Below are 11834 nucleotides of genomic sequence, written 5' to 3'. Positions count from 1 at the left end.
CGTCAATTAGCACACGTAACATGCTCCTGTTTGCTGTTGTACATAAGTTGGTGTTCATGAGTGTAGGCGAAGCCACAGGAGGGTTCTTTACACCAACAGACCTTATGCCGACCCAGCCAGTATTATTTTTTTGTCCGAATATTGCTTAAGGCAAACTTAATACAATTGCTTAATACACAGACATGAAGTATACCTTTGAAGCGATGGACCACCAATATTTTTTATCTTTGAAGCGAAGTAGTGATGGACAACCAAATTTCCTTTTGTACTTTTAATTTTACAAAAGACCTGAAAAAATAGCTAAAAACCAAACATGTCTGTCTAGTATACCACATAATACTAGGCCTAAGTTGGCGTGTATTAGGCCAAGAATTGCTGGGAGTGGTTATGTTCTACATGCTGTTAAAAGTTTCATAGTTGGCCAAGCCTCAATAAGTAATTATCAAAAGAAGGCACCAAACCGGAAAGGCTATGTAGCACCATCAAATGTGCGGAATAATCAGAGGGCGCTAAATATCACCAAGGACGCCACCAAGCCTCAATAGAAAAACATTTTAGTGGTTTTAGTCAAAGTATTTATTGGTACTTTTGACAAAGTTGCTAATCAATTCAGGAAGATGGGCTGTTAAACTATTCTTTAACCCTTTTATGTTTACTTACACACAAGCCGTTTAAAATATAAATCCAGTTTATTCGGAATTGTGGATTTTGTTAGCTGCATATCACATTGTTAAACATTGTTATTAGAAGCACATTGAGAACCAGCAATATTTTAGAAAAAGTTTATTCACAATAAAAAGTCTGATAAATTCTTTAGCAAGTGAAACCCATTTTCAAATACTCTGCTAAATTTCAGCATCAGACCTTTTAGGCGGGTCGAATATATTTCAAATTAATGCAGTATTGTACTACATTAATCATTCAAAATAAACTTAATTTTTTTATCACTTCTCGACAAGTCCAATGGAAGACTGGTTAAATAAGCAAGAGCAAGTATGCTCACTAAGGATAAATTATTGACTAATAAAGCCACCTATAGGTTACTATTGCAGATCAAATATAGAAATTTCAAAACTCTTTTGGCTTGGTATGTTGTGAACTAGTAGAATTAATTGTCTTAAACCAGAGATACTGTACTAGGAAAATTAATTTATCATAGTGGGTCTGTACATGACGGGCAGTTATGAGGTTTATGTGGTGTGCTTAAATATGTATCCGCTTCAGAAAGACTTACTTTAATGAAACGTTAATATTTTTAAAAGTTTTACAAAATTTAAATATTTATATTAATACCAAAGGGATTTATTGTTACTAAGTACATTTAAAAATGACAAGTAATTATCAAAGGAAGGCACCAAGCCGGGAAGGCTATGTAGCACCATCAAATGTGTGGGATAATCATAAGGCTATCTTGTTATCTTGAGGTTTCGGGGCTTTTTAGTGTCCCGCGGCCCGGTCCTCTACCAAGCCTCCACCCCCAGGAAGCAGCCCGTGACAGCTGACTAACACCCTGGCACCTATTTTACTGCTAGGTAACAGGGGCATAGGGTGAAAGAAACTGCCCATCGTTTCTCGCCGGCGCCTGGGATCGAACCCAGGATCACAAGTACAGTGTGCTGTCCGCTCGGCCGACCGGCTCCCTAAGGCGCTAAATATCACTAAGGATGCCAATGAGAAAAACCCACAAGGCGAACATTACAAAATGACAAATATCCACAATTAAACGTTATTTATTATATTAACATATCCTTTAATTTAAACATGTGCATTTTTATTTTTGAAGACTAATAAAAACATAAGGTTATTATGATTTATAAACATTTGTTATTAATGTATATTATAGGGATTTTACGCCTGCTAGACACTGTAGTAATTAGGCTATGACCAAGTACTGTATACTGTACAGATAAAATTTAATAAAATTTTACACTGGATATTACAAAAGTCTAAAAATGCTTTTATATATAATGCCTACATCAGGAGGTATGTTAGGTTTTTGTACATTGCATACGTTAGTAGGATAGATATTTTTTTACTATACGTACATTAATACTAGTACAGGGGGCTACTAAATTAGATACTGTTGAACATAACTTATTACATTGTCTAGGCAGCTTGGTAAAATTAAACATTTACAATCATTCAATGCATGTCTCCAAACATTAGCATGTGCTTATAATATATATTTCACATTACTATAAGCACTTTCCCAAAAACCGTAGTCGGCGTCTCGACAATAACAGGTTACTCTTATTTACTTAGCTACTAATATAATGTACAAGGGGGTCCGAATTCTAAATTTAATTTTAACAGCCTCAAACCAAATAAAATTGAGCAGCCTTTATAATATAACTCATTCCTCTTTACTCATTAATGCGATAAGTTCCATTATAAATGAAGATACTTGCCATAGGATTTTTTTAACCTTGTGACCTTAGTTTTCCTAGAAACAACCCGCCAGGTACTAGGTAGTGTGTGGGACAAGGTGAGCTGCTCAAGCCGCGCCCTGGTGGTGAGGAAGCCGGAGCTGGAGGTCCGTACCCACACCATGCCGCGAGGTATGTACAGTATACGCTCCTCGCCCACCTCTGTAATACCAATACAATAAATTTTTGTAATGCAAAATTATTACTAGGCAAGACAACTATTCAGTACACTGAAGTAAAAGCCTGTTTTCCAGGTCATGAAAGATTAGCTTTTAATATCAAGTTAGTATATTAGTTTATCAGGGTAATACTAGGGATTTTTTCCCCATTTATCTATATAGAAAGAGCAATAACTTGTCGAGGGTCAGAACAACCAAAGCTAATTAAGTTTTCTGAAATTTGTGAATTATATAATTTAATTTTGCAAGAAAATACGGGTGGAATTTCACTGCGAAATTCATGTACAAGAGCCGACTTACCAAGTCAATTCTTGCGTTTTTGGAGCATAACCACACCAAATACTATGTACAGTATTAAATAAAGTAAAACATACCTGGTGCTGAATTGTCGTGGCCACGAACAATATTAAAGTGTTCTTCTGGATTTGGTTCTTCCAACATTAGATCAACTTGCAATTTGATCTCATCTTTATTTTCAAAGTTGCAGATGAAGGCCTGCATCTTGGGACGCCACACCAGCCACGAAGGAGCATGGATATGGCACAAATAACCTTCAGACTTTGCTTCAAATTTATTAAGCAAAGGGGAATTAATCAGTTTTCTAAATAATGGCGAATGCCACGACACCATTTGTTCAATCTCCGATTTCGGGGTTTTGTAATTTGTTTCTTCAGTGTCTAATACCGGAGAGTTCCACGGTGCCCTTGGCGTCTTGTCCTCTTCTTCAGCCTCTATAGCATTATTAACACTGACATCAAAAGATTTTTCCACTCCTAATATGCAGTCGTTACTTAATGCTCCTTGATAGCTAGTTGAAGCATCCTCAGAGAATTGCATAGTACTATCCAAATGAGGCGATGAGAGATTTGATGACAATGGACTTTCATCATCTAACACCGTGTCGCATTGTAAGATTCCTCTAATACAAGAAGTTTCCTTCTCATCCTCCAAAAATTTAATGCAATTTCCATTTTCATCAAGATGTTCATATTTGATTGGCGATGCCACCGTTTGGAGCTTCTTCCTTACTTTGTCATGGATCCTACGGAAAGGAGAGATCAAGAAGTCTTCTAGTAGCTCAAGGGTGCTGTTGAGTGAAAACGCAGATTTATTCAAGGGTGAATCGTCACAAGAGTCATCCTGGTCCACATAAGAACTGGTTAAATGATTAAGCATATCATCTTCACTTTCATCGTCCATATACAATTCTTGGCCGTTACAGCCTTCATGGTAGGCCAGAGTTCTAGAATTAAAACTCTTATCTTTTTCCTTTACATTCATTAACGACCCTTCTTCAAGTTCTGTAGTGCACTCATTAATTGTGGAAGCATCGCTAGAATCCCACTGTACAAGCGATCGAGCTTCAAGGCAACTTTTTGCACTGTGCACATATTTGTTTTTTGCAACGAGCCCCCCATTGGACACCCATGGTTTGTGCACATTGGAAATATCACTTAGAGACTGGCTAAGCTTATTAGGGCTCTCCAACACATTATCATTAACGGCCCGAGACTCTGAAGAGGTAAGCCATTCCATAATGATTCACTCCCAAGTCACCTGGTGGGAAAACGCTTATATACTATAAATATGCACTAGAAAGCGATTATATATATATATATATATATAAAACTCCCAAATGTTGAAAAACTACCGAGCATGCAAAAGCAAAAATTTAAAAGACAATTTGTCCTTTAAAGGACAAGAAAATGAGATTTTGAAGATAAAAATTAGCTAAATGAAAGGGCCAGCGAACAAAGATAAAGCAAAATTTGGAGAAGAACTAGAGAAAGCACACGAGGGAAGTCTACGACAGTCAAAACAAGCTACAGGATCAACTAACGCCTGAACAATATTCATTGTCCAAAGAGTTACAGTAAAGTGGTAGACAGTTACCCTCAAATTCCACTTAATACCATTGAAAAGGAGAGAACTAATCATTCAAAGCCTACCGGACAGCAGGAACCAAAGCTGACTATGCTTTGGGGAACTAACGTAAATCTCCTGGGTGTACTATAAGCAGGTACTATGCCCCAAGTTGCGAGTAATGTGGAATGGGTTTACAAACTGCAGCACAGGAAAACTGAAGAATTAGGCTACAGAATCTGAGAATCCTAATCTAGAAACACCAAGAATCTCTTTTAAATTGAAAATGGACCCTTGCATACACGGTAGAGGGTTTACTCTGAATATGACGAGTAGGGAAAATAGAAGTTGTCATTATGCATCCCATATCCATCCCGTGGGCGGTGGTGGAAAGTTAGAGGAACTTAATTGATTAAACAATTAAGATAATTTGTAGGAATGGTTTGGAGGGGGGCAAGGCAAGATCCATTCCACTACTTGCAACTAAACATTAGCCACAGAAGCAACATTAGAGGGACAAGAATTGTCAAAGGGAACATTCAGCAACCATGACTGGCATAATGTTAAGTCAGTGACCCAACTTCCAGAAACTGTCCTTCAAACTGGTACGCCAATATTTGCCCACTCCAGCTACAAATTCTTTGATCCGACAACAATGGGGAGGGGGGGGGGAAAGGGGGGTATAATTCAGTTCTTAATGGAAAACCAAGTTTGAAGCTGAATCTAAGCCACAGACGAGTCCCTTATGTAGAAGGGACCAAAGGAAACTTAAAACTCCAGACAAGAGAACGTAAGCACTAGCCCCTACGCTTTAATATTAAAACTATATCGGGAAGCTTCCAGACGGTTGGAGAATGGCTAATGGGGTGCCAATATAGCAAGGGAAGATTACGAATAAACTACAGCTTAATAATCTTAAATTCACCTTTTGCAAGTTACTAGAGATTGTTTACATCAATCTCAAACTACCAAATTTGTCTTATTGCCTCGATAGATTTAGAAAAGCAAGATTCTGCTCAAGCCAAAATTAAAGACAATGGAAGTAAAGAAGGCTGGGAGCCTGCATACTGTTCACGATTTTATACAGTCCAAGACAGATAAGCAAATTAGTGTGAGCGTAGTGGATGAGGGCGTACCTCAGGAATTCAGCGAAAGGTAACAGTAACAATGAGATAGGTCTGTATTGAGCGATAACAAGGAGTGCTGCGAGGGCCGCTATTAGGACCCACCTTATTACTAAAGTCAACGACCCGACACTTCCATGGCAATATCCGCAGCAGAAATTAGTGACACGATTAGGACCAGAGGAAGGTGGGATGGGACGCTCAGCAAGGGAACGTTACACTAGGTGGTAGTTTTAAAATTTATACTGAACTAACCAAGCCCAAATTTATGTTATCAGGAAAGGAACAAGTGAAAATACGCACAGTAAGAAGTACGCAAAGGTACGATCCCTGTATAAAAAGGAAAGCGACCTGAGAATAGACCCAAATCTAATTTGATTAAGATAATTTGGCACAAGCCAAATTGGTCAATGTCTATAGTATTAGACGCCCAAGTCAGTAACCTTATTCAACTTACGAATTTAGGTTACTTTATGTAAGTTAACAGTGTCGATAAACTTAAAAAGATTAAGATGCAAATCTGCACAATAGTATATCAAGGGATGCCCTAGAGTTTCTCGCTTCATCTTTGAGATTATGGCTCCAAGACTGCAAAATGTCTTACGAGTTAGAAGACATCAACAATTTAAAATAACCCACGCCCTCAGTTGTTGATAAATCGAACTGAATTCATTAACGAACAGCAGAGTTAACTCTACGTAGCCCGGTAATTATCAAGAAACGGTAGACAACAAAGAGTCAAATTTAAATAAGGATATTTTATTTACAATTAAATTCACTCGGTACCTACTTTAATGGTTACAAACACTTAAAACCCCGTTATGTAAAACTAGAAATAATTCAATACAACAAAAAGTAGACATGAAAACTAACCTTGAAAGAAACACACCCTTTCCAGACTTTTCCTCAAACTACACTGCTAAGATTGGCTGACAACAGGGAGGACTTGGAACGACACGGAACATACTGGAGGTGTGTGGCAGCGAGTTGCAAAGCCGTCATTAGTTTTACCTTCTGTCAATAGATGGCACGAAGGTTCAACACAACCTGACACCTAAACATGTTGTAATTACAGTCTTTTGTACAATTTAAGATTTTTGGTCACACTAGAATATTCAAGCTTACGGTCTAAAAGTTACTTGGAAGAAAATCAGGAATTTGTTGATGATAAAGGCCAAATGGTTGTTAGTACAGCCGCCTAACTCCCTGTTTATGAATGAAAATGGTTTACACAACCCGTCCTCTACTCAAGTCCATTACATTCAGCGGTCGACCCAACAGACGCATTCATAAATTTTAACATGCTGTTCATTCAAAACGGGAATTTTCTCAAGTATAAATTAATATTATAATATATTGGCATATTGTGCATATATAGGCATAGGATAGGTTAGGTCAGGTGTTTAGGTTCTGTTGACGATTATTTGTATTTGTAGTACGTGGGTGAAGCATTTATAGCGTTGTGATTCGAACAAAATTCGTCAATGAAGCACTTGTTCCGGATATGTTCGAACGTCAGCAGTTGTGAGTCGTGTGTAAACCGCTTTTCATTCATAAACAGGGGGTTTGGCGGCTGCATGGAATCACTTTTGGATCTTTGTTTGGAGGACGGGCTGCTATTTACACGATTCATAACTGATGACGTTCGAATATTTCTCGGAGAATGCTTTGCCAATGACCACTATTCGAATAGCTTCTCTGTAAATGGTTCACCCACGTACTTCAAATTCCAATAATCGTCAACATACCCTGAACACCTAACCTAAGCTAACCAACGCCTAACTATACATAGAAATTTAAAATATAATAATAGTAACTTATATATGAGAACAAACCACTTTTTAATACACAAGTATTTGAAAATTGATGAATGCGTCTCTTGGGAGGGGGGGAGGGGGACAGGAGCAGCTGTAACGAGCCTGGCCTGAGGATGGGTTGGAGTGTAGCGTTTTTTATTCATAAACAGAGTTGGCGGCTGTATGCAATGCACATTTGACTTTTGTTGAAGACGACGGTCTGACGTTGAGGAACCATTTAGAGAGGTTCCATTCGACCCGGGAGATGAGTGGGGAAAGGGAGGACGGGTGTGTGAGGAAGCGCTGAGCTTCACCAAGCTTCGAGTCTTTGTAGCAATATTCTACATAAGTGTTTGGTGGAAGAGGTAACGTCGGACCTCGCTGACCTTCGCTCCTCACTCCTCTCTCCGTGTTTGATACGCTTAAGTCTACATATTGCTGAGGTTTTTGGTTTTAAGTTTGTATCCTCCCCGTGTCCTTCCCTCCTCTAGTCACTTGAGCTCTTTTGCTTCTGGGATAACATTTCATTAGTCTAAAGCGTCTCTCAGTAATACCTCTAGAAGACTTTACCCGGTATAGTAAATACTTGATTAGGGGAAAATATTGCAAACTTTCATTTTTATACATTACGATCCCTCTAATGTGTAAAGAATTGTTCTTTTTGAATATAATTTTATTTGTAACACACGTTTGTTACGTAGATTAGTGGGGTTGCATATTTATTTGGTAGTCTTGGATACGGCAGTGTCGTAGACATTGCGACAAAGCTTGAAGCACGGAGCCGAGTGAGGCACGAGTCGCGGAGCTCCGTGGGAGAGCGTTGTAGCTGGGTGCGGTCCTAGTTTGCTGTCTGTTCTGTGTCGAAACTCTAGCGTTTTGGGGTCGACTCGAACTGCATGAAGTGCTACATTCTTGATTGGAGATTATAATGTTGGCTATTCTCTTATCGCTTGCTTATATTCAGTGACTACCCCTCGGCTTCCTCCTAAGATAGGAGGATGGAAGAACTGTTGCCTGTAATCAGATTATAGCTACTGCAATTAGTGCTAAATTCATTAAGCTAATGAAAAGTTGGAGTGAGTATATTGTTTGTACTCGCTACATATTCGATAAGGCTTTGGAAAGTTATTTCCACTGAAATTAAATATAATGGCTAAACCTCTAATGTAACTGGTTGTAAATTCCCACTGTACAATGGGAGGGAGGGTTTAAAAGTAATTTAATAATTATTAATATGAACTTTCACTTGCAGATGGCCATATATCCCCTGATCATCATCGGACTCCTTAGTCTGGTAAGTTTCTTTGTTATACGCTTTTTTTTTTTTGTGATGGATTCTTTTAAAGCCTTAAAACAAATTTTATTTTAAACAGGTAAATGGCAAAACATCCCAACCTCAATGCACCGGCGTGCCGCTCCCCTTCGGAAAGCCCGAAACCTCTACTCTTACAGTCTATGTAAGTAAACTTGACCAATACTCTATGCCTATGGAAAATTATTAGAATCAAATTTCTTAATTATGACTGGCATAACCCCCACAGAACGAAGTCTCGACAGTAACCCGCACGGTCGACGTGGTAACCACAGTGGGAGTGAAAGACTCTTGCCAATTAATGATAGTCTGCACAGGGGTATGTATAAAGTGTTAAATAAAATTAAGCTTGCGTATTAAAGTATACTGGTAGTGGCGATTGTGATGGTTATTTGCAACCCTTGAATATTGCAATTGATTAGTTTCTCTCAAATTGGTACTAACCGTGCCAGAAAAGTCCCAGTAAGACAGAAAGGCGTTACTACATGGCTCACGGGCAGCTATCCTCTAAACTCCTGATGCCAATCCCGACAGGTATTATATCCATAATTCACGTGAAACACAAGCTGGGAATACTAATTAAGGCTGATATAATAGTGCTGCCACCCCCCCCTCTAACTACACACGGCTCTGTAATTCAAAAAAACTATTTTCTTTCTTGGAAAAAAAAATTCAGTTCATATAGTACACAGCTGACGTAAATATCAAATCTACCTATACTTTCAAATTGAAATTATTTAAAAACTGTTTTTTTCATAATCGTATAAAACTAAACATGAACCACTGCCAGTGTTGCTTCATTCTTATAAGTGATAGATTAATTTTATCTACTTGCTATAACCTATACAGCCATAATTCCCAATTGGCCTCTTAATTTACCTGCGAAAGGCCTTGGTTACTGAACCATAACCACCTCTTAAGCTTCACTATGGTATGTCCTTGCTCTGGACTATAGTAGTTGCCAAGAGTGACGCATAAAATGTATACCCAGCAGTGGCATAATCTCCACTACTCTACCATTGGCATTAGGAGTACCACAGGGCAATATCTTGATGCCTCTATTTCTTGTATACATAAATGATTTGAAAGTGTTTAAAACACTAATTTAACATACCATCTCTTTATTCTCCTGCTATCTAAATATACGGAACATTGTTCTTAAATGTTAAAGATCTAAAACCATTCATTGATAATTGTTACATAACGCATGAGCACCACACCAGAAATATCTTGTACCCTCAGACAAAATCTGCAAACCCTCAATGCAAATAGAGGCAAAATCTTTGGAAATCGCTCCCTGATGCATTACAAAAATCTTAAACCTCCCCCCCCCCCCTGCCCTACTCAACAGTAAAACCAAAAAGTACCTAATTTCGTCTAGTTCCCTACTTTGTGCTTCAAACGCGCACTACATCTTTTAAAACACTTTCCCCAATATTACTAAATATATTTTTTTACCGGTGTAGTCCTGTTATCTTGATAATAAACCTTGCTAGAATTTATTTTTTCATCTTGCCTGATGTTGGCTTAACAAGCCCGAAATGCTGAGTTTTTGCATGTATGTAAAGCTACCAATCGCGTGTAATCTCAAATCCATTGTACTTGGAAATAAATTACAGGTGGTGAGCGTGCCAAGGACGGAGGAATCGGACACAGTGAGAACGGCAGACAACGTCTTCGTAACTCACTTCGTCACCGTCACAGACAATGTAATTTGCAAACGTTAACAATGAATTAATGAAGTTTTTACTTTCATATTTTAATTGTGGTACATTATTAACTTGTAATAACCGTCCGCAGGTCCAGACCGAGCCTATAGTAACTACGCTAAACCTGGTAGAATCGACTACTACTGTTGTCGAAGTAATTACAGAGACGGTTACGTGTACTTAAAGTATTGTAATTGGTAATAATTATTGCCACCTGCTTTAATGTACACATGATTATATATTTATTGCACAAGTGATTACAATTTTAACATGTAATGTAAGCATTTAATAAAACTAAAACCTATAAAATTCAAAGCTTTGAACCTACTGAGAATTAAAACGCAATCCCTTGAATACAAACCAAATACAGATAAGGATAGTCTTGGTATCTAACCACATGGTGCTACCTAGCATTTATGGTAAGAACTACGTACTCTTAAATGTTTCCTCGTGGCCGTCCTCCTACCACCGTAACCGGCGATGGGGAAACGGCTTTGGCGACGTTGCGTATTGGCTATACTCGCTTAACTCGTGTTCGCTTGGAGTGCCGCCCTGCTCCTTATTGTCCTAATTGCATTGTCCCTCTTACGGTCGTGCATGTCCTTGCTTCCAGAACGAGCGTGTCTTGCTTTCCGACCGCCCCTCGCGGTCACCTGTCCCTCGATAGAATTCTTGAATACTTTTTGATATCGTTCGCCTTGTGCGTTTTTTGTTCTCGTATTGGCATCCTTGGTGATATTTAGCGCCCTCTGATTATTCCGCACATTTGATGGTGCTACATAGCCTTCCCGGTTTGGTGCCTTCTTTAGATAATTATTTGCACAAGAACATAAGAACATAAGAACAAAGGTAACTGCAGAAGGCCTATTGGCCCATACGAGGCAGCTCCTATTCTATAACCACCCAATCCCACTCATATACTTGTCCAACCCGTGCTTGAAACAATCGAGGGACCCCACCTCCACAATGTTACGCGGCAATTGGTTCCACAAATCAACAACCCTGTTACTGAACCAGTATTTACCCAAGTCTTTCCTAAATCTAAACTTATCCAATTTATATCCATTGTTTCGTGTTCTGTCCTGTGTTGATACTTTTAATACCCTATCAATATCCCCCCGGTTATGTCCATTCATCCACCCGCAAACCTCCATCACGTCACCCCCAACCCCTCGCCCTTCCAGCGAACGCAACCCAAGCTCCGTCAATCCCTCCCCACATGAAAGATTTCCAATTTGGGGAATTAACTTAGTCATCCCACGCTGGACACGTTCAAGCGAACCCACATCCATTCTATAATATGGCGACCAAAACCGAACTGCACAATCCAAACGGGGCCCAACCAGAGCAAGACACAGCCCGAGAACCACACCAGGTGTCCCGCCACCAACGCCGCGATCAACAAATCCAAGTGTCCGACCCGCC

The 11834-nt window shown here is 39.1% G+C and overlaps 2 protein-coding genes across 2 annotated transcripts; one reads left to right on the top strand and one right to left on the bottom strand.

The window, feature by feature from the left end:
• Positions 1-1712: 1712 nt before the first annotated feature.
• LOC123745391 (uncharacterized) lies at positions 1713-6620 on the bottom strand. Its single transcript, XM_045725900.2, has 3 exons — positions 6466-6620; positions 2980-4162; positions 1713-2588 (listed from the first exon to the last, which is right to left on the bottom strand). The coding sequence occupies exons 2-3, from the start codon at positions 4139-4141 to the stop codon at positions 2389-2391; spliced, it is 1362 nt and encodes a 453-aa protein (XP_045581856.1). The 5' UTR covers positions 4142-4162; positions 6466-6620; the 3' UTR covers positions 1713-2388.
• Positions 6621-7688: 1068 nt separating this feature from the next.
• On the top strand, positions 7689-10718 carry LOC123745228 (uncharacterized). Its single transcript, XM_045725539.2, has 6 exons — positions 7689-7831; positions 8641-8682; positions 8762-8845; positions 8930-9019; positions 10320-10409; positions 10501-10718. The coding sequence occupies exons 2-6, from the start codon at positions 8641-8643 to the stop codon at positions 10591-10593; spliced, it is 399 nt and encodes a 132-aa protein (XP_045581495.2). The 5' UTR covers positions 7689-7831; the 3' UTR covers positions 10594-10718.
• The last annotated feature ends 1116 nt before the right edge of the window (positions 10719-11834 follow it).

The sequence above is a fragment of the Procambarus clarkii genome, chromosome 44, assembly GCF_040958095.1.
Source record: "Procambarus clarkii isolate CNS0578487 chromosome 44, FALCON_Pclarkii_2.0, whole genome shotgun sequence".
Taxonomy (NCBI): domain Eukaryota; kingdom Metazoa; phylum Arthropoda; class Malacostraca; order Decapoda; family Cambaridae; genus Procambarus; species Procambarus clarkii.
Note: the sequence above shows the minus strand (reverse complement) of the source record. Positions and strands in the feature narration are given on the sequence as shown.